Source organism: Lytechinus variegatus, chromosome 5 (assembly GCF_018143015.1).
Source record: "Lytechinus variegatus isolate NC3 chromosome 5, Lvar_3.0, whole genome shotgun sequence".
Classification (NCBI taxonomy): Eukaryota; Metazoa; Echinodermata; class Echinoidea; order Temnopleuroida; family Toxopneustidae; genus Lytechinus; species Lytechinus variegatus.
The window spans coordinates 2999732-3020733 of NC_054744.1; the positions used below are offsets into that span (position 1 = coordinate 2999732).

Genomic DNA, 21002 nt, shown 5'->3' on the forward strand with positions numbered 1-21002 from the left:
GATTGATTGGATCAATCGTAACTCTTTGTAAGATGGGGGCCCAGAAGTCATGGGTGTTAATATATAGGCATACTATTGTTTGACAAATAAAAAGGGGCATTAAAAAAATCAAACACGAGGCGAGAATAAGAAGCACCTGCTCCCTCTTTCCCTTTGTTACACCGCGTCCAATTTAGTTTTAAATGAATTACCCACATATTACAAGATATTCTGCATTCTCCTTTTAAGGTATATATATATATTTATTGCAGGAATTATATACTATAACATTCACTTGTTATAAATACAATTTATTGAATATTTAATCGAAATAAATCAAGGACAACTTCCCGTGGGTTCGACTGTGCGACTGGATTTAAATATATTAAATTTATGAAAAAATGTGACCTAATTGCTTTTCACCCTTTTCTCTCTGTTTCCCTTCCACCATCAATTTCTTCTCTTCTCTCTCTCTGCTTCTCTTCTCTCTTCCACTATTTCTATTCCTTTCTGCTTTCCATTTCATTTCCTGTATCCACTCATATTTACATGTATTTTGAATATTTTACAATTTTTTTATTGATCAGTGAGTATCGATTTAAAATTATTTATGAAATACTTTGTTACATATATGTCTGTATTGAAGTTTGTTCGTAGTACCATAAGTTATTTTTACCTTGTTATTGATGATTTTGTTTGAAATGTAAACTTTTGCAATTCGGCTTTGGCTGCAAAGAAAGGATTTTTAATTAACCATTTTGAATTGAATTGAAAAAATATATTTCTTAAAAAAGTTACTTCTTGAGTGAGTCGGGAATGATGTGAGGTACGATAGTTTCACAGAACTCGTCTCCGTAAGGATCCACGAAGTATTTCTTGGCGTAATCATAGCGGAGTTGGCTGGTGGGGTTCCGCAGGTGCGGTTTCTTGGACTCCAAAGACTCTAGATTTACAGGGGAAACAGAACGGGGAAATTATTACGTGAGCAATATTGCATGAGAAAATACAAAATATGAACGTTAATTCTCAAAAATCTAGATGATATTACTGGCTTATACTGTTTTATAATCGAAGAGTATATGAAACAGCGAGTTTATTTAACATTTCTAAATGCCAATATACAGCCCCCTATAAAAAAACAATCACGGGACCAGTAGCGGACCGTGACCCGGAGGAGACAAAGCATGGGGGGGGGGGGGGGCACTGCATTGTTTGTGAACAATGCCGTGCCCCCAATGCTTTGTCTCCTCGGGGTCACGGTCCGCCACTGCACGGGACGATGACTGTTCGTCCAAGTGTTCGTCAGACACTTTCGCTAAGGCTTATTATAAGCACTTTGATCTTAGAAATTGCAAAATGAACCTCATTCTATCCCCGGTTCTTTCCATGCATCCTTTCCCCTTCCCCCTCTCCGGCCCTGAATACAATTTTGTTATCATCAAACCTTTTATGACATTGGCAATTTCTTCGGGCGTCTGATTCTCTTTCTCAAAGTTTGGATTGGCAACGAGGAGTTGGATGACCTTCTGGCAAATATCTCTGGACTCCTTATCGATGTTCTTTTCTTCTGCGAGCTTGAGGAACTCTGGTTGGTTATTAGCTGATCCCATGTTAGCAATGAAATCAGTCTTCACTGGACCCGGTTGGATACTATTCACCCTGCAAAAACCACCCATCAGATAAGAAAAATTAGAAAATGTTGTGGCGTAGTGTCAATAATAATATAACAGACAAAACAATAAACAAGAAAATCAAGCCATGATGTAAAACAGTGGGAGAAGAAAATTCTTGACACGCAAGTCAAAGAAAAAGAAACTGCTCAGGAGAAGAATGACCCACATGAGCTCTTAAAAAAAGTGAAGAAGCTTGGACGGAAAAGGGAAAAGGTAGAGCTAGCAGTAAATAATAAAGATGGTGTAATAAAACCAGCACACCATTGACTGTAGGAAGCAGCAGAACACCCAGTTTCCTCCGGAGGAAGATCCTCTACAAGACATTCCTGATCCACTGCCAGCATGCACTCAAATAAATAGACCATTCACAATAGAGGAAGCGAGGTCTGCCCTAAAACTGCTTAAAAACCAACAGAGCATACGGTTGGCACAAGATAGCTGCTGAAACTCTGAAAGCAGGAGGTCTGAAAATGAGAGTTTCTACTGAAAATCCTTAACGTTAAATGGTCTGAATAGAACTCTCCTCAAGACGGGAGCAGTAGGCGCGATAGCTTAGTCGGTTTAGCGGGGGTTTCGGATTCCGGTGACCCGGGTTCGATTCCCACTTGGTGTGCTAGTGCCCTTTAAATTGGTAAAGGCATTTATACTCATTACCAGGTCCCTCGGAGAGGACCTTAAGCCGTCGCGTCGGTCCTCTGGTTGCTTAAACAAGTATTCATGCTTTCTTAGCTATCAGGAAATAAGTCAACACCAACTCCTGTGCTCAAGAAAGGAGAAAAACTGAATCCAGCTGACTACAGAGTTATTACTCTGCTCTCTATACCTGGGAAAGGTTTTTTTTTGCAGAATGATTTTTAATAGAATTCAGGCGACCATGGATGATCATCTTGCAAAAGAACAATGTGGCTTTCGCAGCTCACGAGGAGCGACTGATGCCATTTTTGTGGTCAGACATTATATGTCTATAGTGACACACTGTCACATGGTGACACTTGATTTCTTCATACTCTGTCACACTGTGCCTTCCTCTACAGGTCCGTTATGGGGGGGCGTTTTTTCTCCTGTTATACGCTGAGTTGATATGTAGTGGCTCAGTATCATACTGATCCACTACTTACTTTGTCAAATCTATCATTCTGATGTTTTACATCTATATAGAACATCTGTTCTACCCCAAATATGACATGATATTTATATACGTACATTCCGATGAAAAACAAGAGAAAAACAAATGAACTGAGTAGTAGCTTTTAAAATATATTAAATCATGGAGGTATTTATTGTTTTTCATCCGAGGTAAACTTTACAAATATGATACCTTTAAAAGAGAAGACAATTTGTTAAGCAATGTTAATTGATTGTCAGATGAGAAAATAAGTTTTCAAAATTGACGATATATACGATCATAATTATATTCAAAGTATATGTGGACACCAGCACCAAAGAGAAATGGTTGAAGCTATATGTTTGTAATTGATTGTAGTTTTTTAAAGCAGAAGTACGTTAATTGCTCAACACACACGCAAAGAAAATGATTACAATGATTTATTTCTATCAACTTACCAAATACCAAATGCTCGGTAGCCAATAGAAAGTGACTCGGTGAAGCCTTCTAGAGCGTATTTTGAGGCTGCGTAGATCTCTCCAAAAGGCCATGCTATGGTAATTAAACAGTGAAATCGAATTGTTGCATTATTTTTCACGTTCAAATAATTTGATATATGTCATGTTCCAAATATGAATACTGAGTTTTCATCATATCTTATTCCACTGAGAACTCTTATTTTTACAGAGATGCAGCGAACTAATGCCACTTATAAAGTATGTCACATAGGCCCCGACAAATGTGATATCACGGTGTACAGAGGAAACAAGTGATTTTGATTAAAGGATAACAAAATAAAGCTTTGATACATCAAAATATTAATAATCCTGCATGTTTTAACCCTTTATAAACCCTACTGTCCTAAAATCTCAGAGGACATACGGTTACACTTACAGGCGGTATGATTGTAATAGAGTTTTTTTCTCAGAATAATGTAAAGATAATGGCTAGGGTTTGATTAATTTGGGAGGTTAGGTTTTATGTTTGGCATTTAAGTGCAGATTTTCCATCGGAGCAATTACCGCCGGATAATCATGAAACCTAATAATATTCAACTTATAGTTTTAAGTAGACAACAATACCCAGGGTAGCCACTTCAGTTCTGAAAACTGTTCACCCAGCGGGCCCTGCTATTATTATTACCCTTGCTTTAGCTGGGCTGCATAGGCGCTCAAGCATTCAAGGGATTTCTTCCTACCGGGTACCCATTCACCTCACCTGGGTTGAGTGTAGCACAACGTGGCTAAGTTTCTTGCTGAAGGAATTTACGCCATGGCTGGGATTCGAACCCACAACCCTCTGTTTCAAAGTCAGAAGGGCCACAACGCTCCATAGTTAGTTACCTGTTATACCAGCTACACTACTGACGTTCATGATGCGACCTGAACGTTGTTTCTTCATTATAGGAAGAACCGCTTTCATCAGATTCACTGGGCCGAAGAAGTTGGTATCGAACAACTGACGCATCTGTTGCTCGCTGACAAGTTCAACGTAACCCGATGAGCCATGCCCCGCGTTATTGACTGTGGGTGGAAGATAATGAGAGAACTGGGATTATGTCACAGTGACACCGAGATAAATCGGCTCCAGGGGCCCGTTTCATACAGGACTTGCAACTGTTGTAACTTTGCCATTATGACGATTACCTTGGAAACCTTGATTTGATTGGCCGCTAGCTGAGCCATGTTACCAGAGTAGTTCCCCGGGCATGCAACTACTCTGGTAACAGCTAGGGCTCAGCGGCCAATCAAATCAAGGTTTCCAAGGTATGGCAAAATCAAGGTTTCCAAGGTATGGCAAAGTTACAACAGTTGCAAGTCTTTTAAGAAACGGGCCCAAGATCAATAAACTATTTATGATGACTCGGTTTGGAGTCATTTTGGTCGATGTGACTGCACCGTGATGACATTTTATCGTCACAGCGAGCGGCAATATTTTTTTTTTCTTCATTTTGGGCTTCATTTACGACGGAGTCGCTCTCGACGCACCAATTCCTTTGAACAGCTGAAAGGCTTTTATCGAAAGTGGTCGACCGGGACAGCAGATCATCCGAAGGCTTGCACCGGACGAACAATTGCAAATATTTATGTCGTTGTCCCGACTCATGTGACAGCGCTGCTGTCCGGATCCACCAACTTTCGACAAAAGCCTCTCAGCCATCCATTGTCATTAGACTTGCATTTTGAAAGGAATAGGTACGTTGTAGAGAACGGCTCCATCTTTAATGCGAAAACTCTCTGATCACACCAATTAATTGCCTCCATAAGGGATATCATAATTACAATGCTTGGATGTTTTATCCACTAAAGTCTGTATCATATATTCGACAGTTACCATAGCAACAGTCAAACACCTGTGCTTTTCAAGATTAAAACGTTACAAATGTTGATGAAATGCTCTGGATCCAGACATTCATCCAACAATATTAGGCCTACGATATTTGCAATGACACCATTGGTCGATTGGCTTGGAGCAAACGACTTCATTATGCTTTTGAGAGACGTCGGTGATATCTGTGACCATATATGTTTCGGAGATACATCGATGACATAATTATGTGACCATATATGTTTCGGAGATACATCGGTGAGGTATGTGATTATATATAAAAGTTTCAGAGAGACGTCGGCGATATAACATGGTCATGTCATAATACAGACTTAATCTAAAGGGGGTGGGGTGCGGCGATCCTTTTCAATAATTTATCCCTCTTAACCTATGACAATTACAAAATAAATATGTATACAGATAGGTTATACTTATTATGATCTCTCTTTTGTGTAGTAGTACCAAACGTGGTTTGTTTGTTGAAAGCAAACAAAGTGCCTCGTTAATCGCACTCCTGGTCATATCATATCAAATACTGTATTCCTCGCTGCTAACGTAATCACTCTTATCAAGGAAGATACTGACAGATATATTAAAAATTATCCCAACCGTAGTTTAATAAGATTCCTGGTAAATCAACATAAGACGAAAACATACAAAGTTAGAGATGTCGGCTGGGAAGCAGGTCCCTGGGAACGATTTTTTTTTTGGTGGGGTGCTGAAGTTAATGACAAGCAAAAAAAAAAGGTTTTCACTACAAATTGAAGGTCGTTATCGTTCCACAAAGAAAAAATGACAAGCAAAAAAAAGGGGGAGGGGTTCAACACAACCTTTTTGTCTTTTTTTTACATACATTTCTCACATTTTTACACACCTGCCAGAAATCCAGGTGTGTGATGCCTATATGGAAAATAATACACGCAGCACCCCCCCCCCCGGAAAATCTTGGGGGTGCTTCAGCACCCCTAGTTCCCCCTCTTCCCAGGGCTATGCTGGGAAGCACAAATTGTGTGATAGAAAGTGGTTAAGAATACGATAAAAATGATTTCCAAGAGATCGGGACGTTTTTTTCGTTTGTGTGAGAAAACAATCTTGCTTTACCAAATTTGAATTTATCCCCACTCCCCCCTGATACTCTATATTATCCACCGAGACTACAGATTCAGAGGTCATGTGGGTATTGACCCCTCTATCCATGGCCATTGTTTTGTTTTGTTTTCTATTCCTTTTACTTTTATTTAACAAAAATAATAATAAGCATTAATTAGCATTAATTCATATTTATATATAATAAGCATTAATTTATATAGCGCAGCTTTTTCAATCCACATGAAAGTTGCATTCATGATATCTCCATGACGATAACCTTCTCTTTTTTTAACCTCTTGTCATTTTTTTAATGCGAATGTTGTTCTCAGTGAGGGATGGTGACCCTTGATTTTATATATCATTTTTTAAAGTGCCCCCCCCCCTTTGGTAGTCCTGGATTGCTCCTATCCCCCATTCAAACCTCACGTACCGTGCACGTTACGGACGTGATCATTAATCCAAAAACAAAAAAGAAATACATATATTTTATAATGTCGACCCTAATAAAGAAATATGTTTATAAATCTAATGTCTCAAATAAATTTAAAAATGTATAATTAAATGAATAAATTGATAGATGGATAAATAAATGAATAAATAGATAAAATAAATACATACACAGTTAATTGAGTTCACAAATTCATAAAATTAAATCAAGTTCATCCCCACATTCGCTATATGCAAAATACAAAAATAAAGGTACACACAATAACACGATGAAAGTGACAGAAAGTTGTTAAAAATAAAATACAAAATATTGAATAATTGAATGTGAGAGTTTGGAAGGATGTGGGTAACAAAGGCCAGCGATCTACAGTCTATAGTAGTTGTTCCCTCTCGATATAATTCTATAAACACTTTTCTTTTTGGGAGGCACGTGTATACATTCTAAAAAAGAAGAGATCCACTCCTCCTCTTGAAAATACAGGGATAATATATAGTTTACGGATGAGATTTAAGTTATTGTTTTCTCAATATGGAACATCTTAAAAAAGCATTTGAAATCATTTCAGTTCCAGTTTGATAATCATTGCGGACATGTGCTTTTATCAAATGGATGTGCACAAGAGACAGATGGAATGGCAGATGATCAAGTTTCACATTTGCAAGCTGCCAGTGTAGGCCTATTATTGAGCGTTTCAGGGGTCTTTTTTTAATGAATTGATAAAAAAAATCAATTTGGATTTTACACATTGTTATACAAATATAATTGCCTCAATGATGCAATGAATTATACACTTATATCACAACTTATGCTATGCAAGGATCGAATAAAGTTCATATTCACTGTATGGTACGTGATTTATTATTTCTCTTTATCAGGTACATTTCATTAATAGCTCAAACATGCCTTCTATTACACTAAAATTGCGACCACATTTGAACGTTTCAAAACGCCACAACATCAAAAATGTTTATACCGAAAAATAATAATTGGTGTAAATGGGACAATATCATCGGGCAAATGAGGGTAGATAAATAAACCACACTAACCAAGGATATCGATACGCTTGTGCTTATCGAACACCACTTTGATTGCATTGTCGATGGAATCTTGTTTGGTCACATCCAGTGGGATGATGAAGAGGCTCTTATTGAGGGTCGCCCCTGCAGCCTTCTCCAGCTTATCTTTCTTGGCCAAGTTCCTCATGGTAGCGTAGACGATGTAGCCCTTAGCGGGGTCCTGTGCCAGGGTCACAGCCGCGGAGAGGCCGATGCCAGAGGAACATCCGGTGATGATTGCCACGCGCGGTCCTGATAAAATTAATGAATTAATCGAAAAGTAAAAATAAGTCATTTTAATTCGATTAAACATTCATTTTCTTCCAATTGATAGTTTCATATAAAGTCATACACACCAACTTATACGCAGCGGGGCCGGGGGGGGGGGGGGTGTTGGGCAACATATACTGTCCACATTGGTTAAAACGTCATGCAATTCTGGGTAGTTTTTTAATAACCAATAATGTGTGCTTTGGGTGAAAACTACACATTATTGGTTGAAAACTACCCAGAGTTGGATAATTTCACAACCAATTGTTGTGCATGTGGACAGTATGTTGACCCCGGTATTGCCCAACATTTTAAGAGTGCATTTTTTTACTAAATTTTTAAAAACAAATTCTACCAAAATGTGCAAAAATCCTTTAATTTCACTTTATAAAATGCAAAAGCGCTCCAACGACATACTGTCGCTTTGCTCCCTCGCTTTCGCGTTTCTTCATGTATCATTCATACATCAATAAATCAGCCTGTGGTTTTATTTGTATAGAGAAACTAAAATGTTTTTGAGAGGAAAAGTTCTTGTTAAACTACTTGGTAACAATTTTCTTTGCGGTATAAAAGTAATTGAAATTATTGAATTATGGGTCTATGAACACACTGCTCAAAATGATGCTTTATCGGTAAGGGGGAAAAAAGAAGAAAAATCATATGCCGGGTGCATGCACGGCTATTTAGACCGGTGCTGTATTATGTATATGAAGCTTGGTGCAGAGCGTAACAGATATATATCAGGGTTTGCTATACCTGATAAAATTGTGTGATTGACAATGGAAAACCTGTGTGCCATCTATGTATTGTGTTGACATTAAGACCTTAGAAATAATTTAGAAACCTACTGGAAACCATATTCTGGCACGTTTAGAGTATTATATTGGTTGGAAATTCCAAGGGTTGTGGTCAATATTGGTTTATGCGGTTCGGTGGGTATATATACTGTTCATACCACAATTATGATTCAGCAATTTTTTTCCAAGGCAAGCATAATATTATGTAGGTTATGATTTCGTGCTATACCTGTATATTCTCTCGATGGTAGGATTCAAGGCATTTATAGTATGAAAATATAGTATGAAAAAACTTTGACACATTGAAAATATCATATTTCACCCCTTTCCTTTGCCTTTCTCATATTTTCTCTCTATTTTTCTTGGTGTTAATGGCCCCAAACCATGCAAACTGTACGCAAGTGGCTAAACTAAAAGACATACCAAGTTTTAATAAAAGAATCTATGATGTCTGTATACTCACCAGGCAAAAAGCGCTTTATAGATCCAGCTGTTATTATTATAAACCTTAATCAACAGAAATTGAAGTTCTTCTTCTTCATTCTTTCAAGTACAGACTGCCGTTGGCATATTTTCATACTAGCTGTGCTTGTCAAGTGCCTCGATGAATAGTGCTTGTAAAAAATCTGTACAAACCTATTTGCGGTTATATTTTGGAGGAGATATTTCAAGCACAAAACGCTTGACACTGAAATCGCTCTCAACGTTTTCGCAACCGAAATAGATGAAGTTACCCGTACTATTTCGAATTTTGTATATTATTATCTGGATCGCAGAATGGAAATTGGAGGAATTGAGGAACTGAAACATGTTTAACAAGCCGACCTAAGCAAATATTTTTAAAAACTTATCATTAACACTGTCAGATTTCGTAAAAGATTAAGACACTCATAAATGATATTTTCGTCATGGCGAGTCTCTCTCTCTCTCTCTGTATATATAACTCTAAGAAAATTATACATGTACAACCGCTTTGGCAACTCTTGTATTATATATATATATATATATACACATATACTTCACACTTAACTTTACTGTCAACAACACTATACTTACGGACCCTACGATCCTGATGAAGGGCATGTGCCCGAAAGCTTGATGAAGACGGGTATTGACCTTGCTACGGCCCTCTCCATACTACTAATCTCAAATATATATATATATATATATATATATATATTGTGTATATACATACACGCACCAACAGCAGTCTTGGTGATCTTTGTGGCATACGGTTCTCCCTCATAAAAATGAAGGAGAACCGTAGAATGCCACAAGAAGAGAGAGATGATATTTATTCATTACAAATCATTAAATTGATAGCTCAAAGAGTGTGCCTGAACAAGTCTTAATTGCTGTCATTGAAAAATGAAAATAAAAAGAAATATCCTCACCTGTTTTGGTAGCCATGGTAGAAGTCGTGGTTATAAAACCAGAATAAAATCTGTAGATATTGAAGAACACAACTGACTCCAATCCCAGGTCCCGAATAGAATGAAAAATATTAGCTGCTCACTGACCTTTTATTCCAAAGGGTGAATTTTAAAGAGAATACTTGAATACAAAAGAATTGTATAGAGGATATTTGTACATGGTAGTATTTGAGCAAATAATGCGGTGCGCATGCGCATGCTGTACGTGATGCATATATGATTATTAGAAAATAGTCTGGCGTAGCAGACCTCTGACATGGAAACATTTCTTTTTTCTTTTTCAAACAGCGACCCTCATTCCAAACAATAATCAGATCCAGAATTTTGAAGGTAGGGGCAGAGGTGAATTCTCAATAAATAGAATAGAAATGGTTTATTTGAACAAAAGAAATCATTCGCGGCCCAAAGGCCGAATTACAGATTTTCAGACAAAATCATACAAAAATATACATGAAAATTACAACATAATGAGAAACGGGAATTAGAAACACAATTTTGGGGAAAAATCACATGCCTGGGGTAAATACATACATACGTTATTGCCAAATCAGTCATCATTGTAATACAATCATTTTATAACCATTTACTATTTGATTCATTATCATAATTAATTTAAGATTTGATTATTATTATTATTTTTATCATTATTATTAATATCATATTTAACTATCCTTTTATTATTCACATTATCATCATAAAAAATTGAGTATTGCACAAAGAGAAACATTGACACTTTGTATTACACTCATAAAAAAATAAATGATGTTCGTTCATAGTTTACCACTGGTTTATATTGTTACGATGTGAGTAGTTATATGTGATAGTAACTTGAAAAGTAAGGCTATAATTGTGTAGGACGGCTAACAAATGTATTTGAATTCCGGAAGACTTGGCAATTAAAAAAAAACTCTGTGAGAACTCATACATTAATTGATATATAGAGCGATTAGCAAACGTGCTATAATGCAGTTGTTATGAAGATGAAAAAGATTTAAACGACAGAGAGAGAAAAAAAATCTAAGCTCAGTTTGGTGTTGGAAACGTAATTATCTAAAGGCAAAGCAAACACAATCTTCACAAAAATTATGAGAATATTCAGTTACATAGAATTCAATAAGTCAATAAGGTAAGGGATGGCACTTTGTCGAAGTCGTTGAGTCCTACATTTCAATTGTTGCCTGACCCTACTGTTTCTTAGGGTTCTGCCGACATCCTTCGGCTTAGGGATCAGGTGTGATAGTCTTTCATTCTTTTCCAGTTTCTGTGCAAAGGAAAGACATAAATCTTTCCTTCGATCTGCAAGAGACTTTAGTAACCAACGTAGATTGTACACAGATCATCCACACAAAGACCGTGGCTCCTCAATATCCTGATCATGTACATTCTCCCATTCGCTCGCTGGAGCATGTAGTCTACATGACACTGCCACTTAAGATCACTTTGAACTCTCACTCCAAGAACTTTAACAGTGTCCAGGGTTTTCAATGACTGGCCATTAATTCTGAACACTGGGGGCTCAGGAGGCGACTTCATGAAACATATTTGCATTGCTTCACATTTGACTGGGTTGAGGGTCATTCCGTTAAGGTGGGACCAATCTTGTAACTTCCGTAAGGCATTCACAGTGAGCTCCTGGGATTCATATGCAAATCTTGTGTTAATGATACTCATATCATCTACAGTGGCGGATCCAGAGGGGGGCGCCCCGGCGCGCGCCCCCCCCCCCTATTTTCGCCGGATTTTTTTTTTTTTTTTTTGATGGTTATATTTACTGGATTGGTACAATGTAGTAAATTTCAAGGGCTAGATCTAGTCAAAACTATATTTTAACTTACGCTCATGGCCTTTGTGTTCGCACAAATGCACCTCTGTCATACTGTATTGCAATATGTAAATTCCGGAATTCCAGGGCGCGCAAGTCGATTGGTTGGAAAGTTGCACCACTTGTAATCGGGAGTTGCAGTGCAGTGACCAGTGTGAAGATGTTGGATTGGATATCATTTTTTCCCGAAATTTTGTGTTTTTTGTAACATGCGTTTGTCCGTCTTTATGGCAAATACATGTAAATTGTAAGTAACAGATCGCGAGAGAAAGTGTCAACGATGCGAATGATAATGTCTATCCCCGAGATTATTCTTCACTCAAAGAAGAAGCCCTATATCGGGCGCCACGTGCGCAGCATTATCATTCTGCCTTGGTCATGTACGTTTTCACTGAAATGTATAGGTCAGACATATTTGTATTTAATGTAAACTAACTTTTACACTTTCTGGTAGATTCAGAGGCATATTATCCAGGGCGCCCCAACAAAGTTTCGCCGAAGCAATCATTCCAACGAATTATCAAGGAGCAAAATTGTATATTCTCAATCACCAGTCGACCCCACTCCGCGTTTGCTGTGTATAGGCAGCTATATGTCAGCGTAAGGAGCGAAGATTTTATGTGACGGGGGGGGGGGGGGGGGGGGAGAAATAAAAATACTTTCGTGCTGGGGAAAAACGTCCCGAGGACACATTGTGTATTGTTAAAAAGTAGAAATTGTGACATTAACCCCCCCCCTTACCCCATTTTTAATGTTTGATAATCTATAGGTTTGCTGATTACATTATATATCTTTTTAAAAAAAATGCCAGCAAAATCGAAAACGTAAACAATAAAAATGATGAGAATCCCCTTAAGAAGCATTATATTACTTTGAGGTTGTGCAGAATGACTGGATTATTGAAGATGATTTGAAAATAACATGAGGGAAAAGGTTGATTACCAGAAGATGATGTCGTTTTTTCTGTAGTTTGTAACAATTTACTGTGCATTTTGGGGAAAAAGAACCAAATTTTATGCATGTTGCCATACGACTAAACAATTCTCGTTTGAAACACACAATGTAAATACACAAATGACAATAAACAGAATGGATTATTCGGAACTTATCGATTACAAGTCTCAGTTTCGTATCATTTAAATTTGACGTTTCAATCACACGATGCAAGCAAGTGAAGAGCCTTTGCCAAATGTATGTTTTGAATGACCGCTTATACGGTGTGTGACTGGAAACCAGCTCCTAAATGAGTCAGTATGTGTCTTTTATTCATGAAGTTACAGTGATTTAAGTGTGCATTTTTCTTCTAAAGGTGCTCTCAAAATACGACTTTTGGACATGATTTTAGAAAAAGTCCTTGCCGTGGGAGGGGGGTATCCCCCCTCCCACACCCTCCCCCCGCTCGGTCGCTTCGCTCCCTCGCCGCTGGCGCCCCCCTATTTCAAAATCCTGGATCCGCCCCTGATCTACATACTTCCAGTGTAATAGATGGTCACTTTCACAAGTATCGTTGATGACAGCAAGGAACAGTATCGGCCCCAACAATAATCCTTGAGGTACACCAGCGTGAAATGTAGTCCAATCTGACAACAAGACAACGACAAGCCTTATGCAAACAAAAACACATGTCGTGGCAAAGATTCAGAGTGTTCTAGGATATATCTAAAAAACAACAACAGCACCATCGAAAATGACAAATATATAGCAAATATAGGCCAACAATAGAAAAAAATGCATAATAATACATTCTGTAATGACTTTCATAACCAGATCAGGGGCCCGTTGCAGAAAGAGTTGCGATCAAACGCAACTCAAAAAATCTTAGGCAACTTGATTTTCAGTCGAAGCACCCGCATTCGGGACTTGCGCTTGAATAGTTTGACTCTTTCTTCAACAGGGCTCAGAAACATAGGATGCTCTCAACATCATGATAAAATGCAATTCGCTGCTGAATAAAATGAACAATGGTTTCGTTCAATCAAGTGTTTCATAGAGCCGTTTGTAAGTTAGAGCGACTTTAAAAACGGATGATAGACCTTTCTTACGGGCTAAATAATCACCAATGAACATTAATGGTGAATATCATTTACCACAAGAAAGGATCACAGTTCGTAAAGTGACTCTTAACTTAAAAATGAACAAACTTGAAAATGAAATAATCTGCTTCATTTTTAAAGGAAAACCTTTTGTCACTATGAAAATAAATATATTGTGATTATTATTATTTTCATTATCATTATTATTGATTTAAACCACGAGCCACAGAACCATTAATTTTGCTCTATTTTAGTCTGTCTGTTTCCGATCATATTACATAATTTTAACGGCGTTTTCATTTAAAATGATGCCTTAAAACGTAGTGAATATTATTTTCAACGTAACGATAGCAATCATATAATCCTATTTATTTGCATTTGTTCTTAACTTGAGAAGTTTTTGATACTTCATTGGTTTTTAGCGCATAGCTTGAGAATGGCGTAACATGTAGATGTTATTCCCAATTTATACAGACTTAGAAATATCAAATTAAAAGGTAGGGTCTGATGTGCAAGAATAATAACCGAAGTATGATCGATGGCAATATTTATACAATATTGTATAGTCAACATTCGGCTCTGACTCAGTGCGTGCATTTTCCTTGTACATATTATTCTCGCCTCATTTACTTCTCCACACTACTATGAAAATAAATAATCCATTTTTGCTGTGTCATTCTGTCTCTCCAACCTTTAGCATAGATTTTGCATGTTTTGGGGGAAGAGTTTATTGGTTATTAATGTAGCGGTGAAGGTTCTAGAAATTAGGAAAATGGCTGAATACCATGAATATAGCAATGTCATGGAGACTACAATATTAGAGTGGTCACTGATGCTGTCATTATATAACGTGTCCCATTAAAAAAAAGTTCATATTCTTGGCTATTTGTTTCAAAAACAATCAAATAGGCAAATTATATTTTACAGAATTTTCTTATTCCTCCGACAAACTCGTCGAATCAACAGCTCGTTTTTTCTCCACATACATAAGTTATACAAGTCCGTGGCCAATAATATCCCTGTCTCACATGATAGAAAGAAGGTGGGAAGAAGAATAATGATGGTGGATTATAACCATATTATCTTATTATAAGGGTGTTAGTGATACAGTTATGGTATAATAAATCAGATTGAAAAGATAATAAAAAAAAATCAGAAAGAATTTTTTTTCATTTTACTTCATTTATTGAGTTCTGTAACTTTTTAATAAACAAATTAAGAAAGAAAATATAATGATAATAATACACGTAATGAATTAACTGACTAGCAAAAGATTTGAACAAAATTGCATTTTCTAGTACATATATGATTTTAGAAGTGCATGGGTTTCCACTATAAGCCACTATGAGCTAAGTTTCGCTGCGTGGTAGTCAAGTTTTTAATCAAGTTTGAAAAAAATAATATGACTAAACCCAGAAACATTTTTTCTGTTTTTATAATAATAATAATATGTCCACTTAATATATCGCAGTTACTTGCATATACTCAACTGTGCTTTGATACTTGGTTTCATATTATTACCCCGGCTGTAGCTAAGCCGACATATTAATAGGCGCTAAAGCGTTCAAGGAATAAATCCTACCGGATACCCATTCACCTCACCTGGGTCGAGTGCAGCACAATGTGGATAAATTTCTTGCTGAAAGAAATTACACCATGACTGGGATTCGGACCCACGACCCTCTGTTTCACAGTCCAGAGACTAATCCACTGGGCCACAACGCTTTTGGAAATTTAAAATGAAAATTTGTGACCCCCCCCCTTCTTAAAACCGTTCTACTCCCCCAAGTCATATTCCGGGGCATGCATGCACGGTCCTGGGAATCATGGGGTATATCCCCAAGATTTTTCTCGGGTTCTGCTGTGTGCAAATGTTATGCAACACCCCATGGAAATAAGGATGGTATATAATTGCTAAGCTGTAGAAATTTGATCCCACGAACCCACGAATCTCCTTCATTTGGGAGTGAAAACCATTTATTTCTATTATTTTTATTTCTATCATTATTATTATTATTATTATCATTATTGTTGTTGTCGTTAGCAGCAGTAGTAGTAGTAGTAATTGTAATAGTAGTAGTAGTAGTAGTAGTAGTAGTAGTAGTAGTAGTAGTAGTAGTAGTAGTAGTAGTAGTAGTAGTAGTAGTAGTACTAATAGTATATAGTAATATCATTAATTGCTTTTTTTGGTGGGGGATTCGCTTTGTCCAACAACTATATGCTCCTCGTAGACATAAGTTGGTCTTTGGGTGATTTCAAGTACGGTGTTTAATTCTGGTGTTGATGTTGTGACAACATCAACACCAGCCACAACACCGTTCTTGAAATGAGTCTGGTGTTTTGATTGAACTCGGAAACTATGACGTATTTCCGGCAGATCGTGTTCAGCGCTGCGGTGTTGAATGTCGTCTGCTAAACCTGACTTTACACTTTTACAGCTGGTGTTAACGATCTACGTGTAATTTCTCCATTTACCAACACCCAAGGGGTAAAGACGATGGGGGAGGGAAATTAAACAATGGTCATCGATCAGTTATATTTTCTCAACTCTCACATCCTGAATTATTGATCTTATCATTGTCGAATTATCGACAAAGGTATTTTCTTCCAATTCTATAGAATGAGAATTATCGTCTTACTTCATCACAATTGCCCATACACTTTTTATATTTGGGCTTTTATTATAAACCATCAACGCAATAAAAAGTATATGCGTATACACTTCTTGATTTGACACTCAATGCATTGTGACGTAATTGCTGCACTGACGCACACGCATCATGATCTGCGCATGGTAACAAAGTTTACTTTGAGAAATTTCATCACTATTCACTATAATTTTATGATCGCATACCTGAGCTATTGATAGCAAAATCGGGGATATCTTTCATAATTTCAGAGTATTTTGGTCTTGAATCAAACTTTCATCATGAGTGACAAACGTAAGTCATATACAAAATATGTCTCTTCTACGCCCACCGCTTTATGATTTTATATTGAGTATCTCCAAAAACATTTTTTTATACCTTTTCACTTTTTCATCAACCCATTGATTATATTATCAGCTCTGCATCAAAGGCAGATGAATCTACCCTCGATTAATTTCCTCCTTTGGTTTCTTTTTTTAAAGTCAGAAATCAAGTATTCTTGTTATATCTAAATTTACTTACTTTATTAATTATAAATTATTTCAAAGTTACCTCTTAAATGTGATTTGCATTATGTTCCATGTATTGTATAAATGATGATTAAATTATTGATTGAAACCGATTCAAGATATTATTAATGAAGCAAAAAACCAACGATTTTTTTAAAGTGTGCACCTGTGTGCTATAACCTGGAATAATCCCAACGTTCTTGTAGTTGTTAAATTTGATCATAAGAAATGACATTGATTTTATCATTTATGTCTTTTGTTTTTTTAGCAAATCGTGTGGTGCCGAGATTTCGTCAGGAGCTTGAGAAGGTTCTTGTCTGGAATGAGCATATGTTTTTATAATTATGACATTCTGACAAACGTGAATGACGATTTTGTCCAGTGTCTGATAGAGCAAGGAGAACAGGTGACTAATGGACAAGAAGTCAGATGCGGGAAAGAATCGGAGGGAGAGGAAATAGAGGAGTTGGAGATAGAGGGGGGGGGGGAGACGGAGCAGGAGATGAAGGGCGAGGAGGTGGATGCAGAGGAGGGGAAGGAGGAGAAGTTGAAAGCAGAGGAGAAGGAGCTGACAGAGGAGTAGGTAGTGATGAAGGTAGGGGAGAAGGCAGAGATGGAAACAGTAGAGGCAAAGGTGAAGATAGAAAGGGGAGAGCCAAAGGAAGAACTGCAGGCTGCAGAGATGGCTGCATTGGAATGGCTGGAAGCAGATATAGTGGTGGTGGAGGAACTACTGGAAGATGAGGAGGTGGAGACATTGAAGGTAGAGCTGATGACCAAGGAGGAGGAGGAGCTGAAGATTATAGAGATGACTGCAGAGGAAGGGCTCACAGAGCTGGTGGAGGAGTTATAACTAATGGAAGATGAGGAGGTGGAGACAGGGAAGGCAGGGCTGATGGCTAAGGAGGAGGAGGAGGAGCTAAGGATTGCAGGAATGACTGCAGCGTAAGGGCTGGAAACAGAGCTGGTAGAAGAGCTAGAGCTAATGGAAGATGAGGAGGTGGAGACAAGGAAGTTAGGGTTGATGGCCAAGGAGGAGGAGGAGCTAAAGATTGCAGAAATGGTGGAGAAGCTAATGGAAGATAACGAGGTGGAGACAGGGAAGGTAGAGCTGATGGCTAAGAAAGAGGGGGAAGAGACGGTGGAGCTGAAGATTTCAGAGATGACTGTAGTTGAATGGCTTGAAACCGAGTTGATGGAGGAGCAAGAGCTAATGGAATGGGAGAAGATGGGTCAGTCAGGGAACGTACAAATAAAGGTTAACATGGTTAAAGAGGTTGAGGAGCTGAAGGCTGCAGAGATGAACGCAGATGAAGAGTTGGAAGCAAAGCCGGTGAAGGAGAAGGTGGAGGCAGAGAAGCTGACAACGCAGGAATTGAAGGTGGGGGAGAATGCAGAGGAACCAAATGAATCGGAGGATGAGGAGATGAAGAAAGACGAGAAGACTGAAGCAGGGGAGGAGGAACTTAATGAGGAGGTGAAGATCGAAGATGAGGGAGAAATTGGTGTCGAGAGAAGAGACATGCTGGCAGATGAGATATTGAAGGCAAATGAAGAAATGAAGGACGACGAGGAGAAGATGATGGCAGGGAGGGTACATTGGTAATCACTTCCTTGAACAACCTCACAAAGAAGAAGGAAGAGGTGGACAATGAACAGAAGCTGCCCGAAATGCTTGAGGAATCAACAGTTTGCCGAATCATTTCGGAATAATATACTGATTTATATAGCGCAGAAACTATGTTCTACTGCGCTGCAATTTAGAGCTGGTGAAATGCTTGAAAACAAAATTAGAAAAGGGGTTAAAGAAATGTGTGGGAATTATTTGAACAGATATAGGTGTCTAATGTAAGTTTGAACGTTTCTACTGATGGACAGGATCTCACTACATACGGCAAACAATTCCATAACTTTGGGGCTGCACAGGCAAAAGCACGATCATCTTTGTATTACTAGTGGGGATATGAAGAAGCAAATTATTATGAGAACTATACGCAGGTTGTGAGAGTGTCTGTGAACACTGAGATGTGGATGGAGAAAGTGAAGCTAGAGGAGGAGGACGAGCAGAAGAAGATAGAGAAGATGGAGGACACAAAAATTAATGAATTGGAAAAAGTGGTTCCAGAGTTTCAAGACTTTAAAGAGGAGACAAAGATGAGCGGAAAGGATGACAATATCAAGAAGGAAAGTCAACGGGGATAGCACGGACCAGAGAGTCGATAACGGAAGGAGACTGAAGTGGTGGAAGAGACTTTGCTGTTTTGGTTGGCGAAGGCGTGGGAGACACTCTTGAAAATATTTGATTGAAGAAATTGTACATAAGTGTAAATGAATTGTTAATTAACCTAAAAGTATTTGAATTGTGATTTCTCTTGCAGTTAAATAAATTAAGGTAGCAGATAGAGCGGGTGAAAGCGATAGAGGGATAAGAGTTTTAAAAAAGTGGGAAGAGAACAAAATGAAATGAAAGGGAGAGAGAGAGAGGGGGGGGGGGGGGGACAGAAGATGGAAATGTCAAATATAAAATAAAAAATCCGCCAGCGCTTTACGCTCACATCATGTTTAACGAGATTAGGGGGGACGCAGGAAACAACATTGCCAAGTAAAAAAAAAGGATATCAACAAAAAATTAGGGGGGGGGGGGACGTCCTCCACCTCAAATTTAGGAGAAGGGGGACAACAGGACATCCCCGCTTCCGCCGCCTATGACTGTTAATATGTATTTCACACGTAATTATGCTTTTCCCTAACTTTGAATAATTTGGCTAAGACAACCCTCATAAGTACACGTTATAGTTTGCACAGTTTGCCCTCATTCTTAACTGTACCAGTGTACAGTGTTGTTTTTACCCAAATTATTTCGAAAGTTCATTCCATCTCCTTTATGAAATATGCATGGTTATCATATAGCGTAAAAATATTCGGCCTTCTGATTTTCATGCTGCATACAGCATTGAATGAAATAACAGTGAAAATTATGTGCTCCCGTTTCTAAAGGACAAGTCCTCTCCAACAAAAAGGTGATTTGAATAAAAAGAGAAAAATCCAACAAAATCAAACTTCGGATGTAAAATAAGAAAGTTATGACATTTTTAAGTTTTGCTTCATTTCACAGAACAATTATATGCACATCCCGGTCGGTATGCAAATGAGGGAACTGATGACATCACTCACTATATTAAATATTCTAATTATCTCATTGTCCTGTGTAACAAAGTTTTATTTCTCCCTGAACTTGTGGAATTACCATTGTTTAACATTTTATGGCTCAGTCAAGTTGGTCCTTATTGTCAAATGTGTAAAAATAGAAATATTGTATAATTCAATAAAGAAATAGTGAGGGACATCACCAATTCTCTCATTTGCATGTGTCAAAATTGTGCATATAACTATTTTGTGAAAAATAAGCAAAACGTTAAATGTCATAACTTTCTTATTTTACATCCAATTTTGATAAAATTTTCAGCATTATGCTTGTCTGATTTTTCTCTATGGATCAAAATCATCATTTTTTAAAGGTGGACTTGACCTTAAAATCCGCGTGTGGTTTCAATTCTTTTTTCTTTTAAAATATATTTTATTTCTTCCTCTTAATATGATTTTACAATTTCAAATATTACAAAACAAGATATTCACAAAGTATCGCATATAGAAAACAAACAAATAATAGCATATAAATTCATATCAAAATTATCTCAAATCAATACAACTGTACAATTTCTTCAAAACATTAACACGAAAATATTTTATGTCAAATGTTATGACTTTTTTTAAAAAGTGCATAATATAAAAACACAAAGCTGCGGCAATACT

General features: G+C 37.5%; 2 protein-coding genes across 2 annotated transcripts; one reads left to right on the plus strand and one right to left on the minus strand.

Annotated features, from left to right (window-relative positions):
• On the minus strand, positions 1 to 10291 carry LOC121414719 (retinol dehydrogenase 8-like). Its single transcript, XM_041607784.1, has 6 exons — positions 10139 to 10291; positions 7669 to 7929; positions 4101 to 4280; positions 3216 to 3309; positions 1424 to 1638; positions 1 to 922 (listed from the first exon to the last, which is right to left on the minus strand). Exons 1-6 carry the CDS (start codon positions 10152 to 10154, stop codon positions 774 to 776), a joined length of 915 nt encoding a protein of 304 aa, XP_041463718.1. The 5' UTR covers positions 10155 to 10291; the 3' UTR covers positions 1 to 773.
• Positions 10292 to 18174: 7883 nt separating this feature from the next.
• LOC121414806 (high mobility group nucleosome-binding domain-containing protein 5-like) lies at positions 18175 to 19391 on the plus strand. Its single transcript, XM_041607861.1, has 2 exons — positions 18175 to 18783; positions 19188 to 19391. The coding sequence occupies exons 1-2, from the start codon at positions 18175 to 18177 to the stop codon at positions 19389 to 19391; spliced, it is 813 nt and encodes a 270-aa protein (XP_041463795.1).
• Positions 19392 to 21002: the final 1611 nt, after the last annotated feature.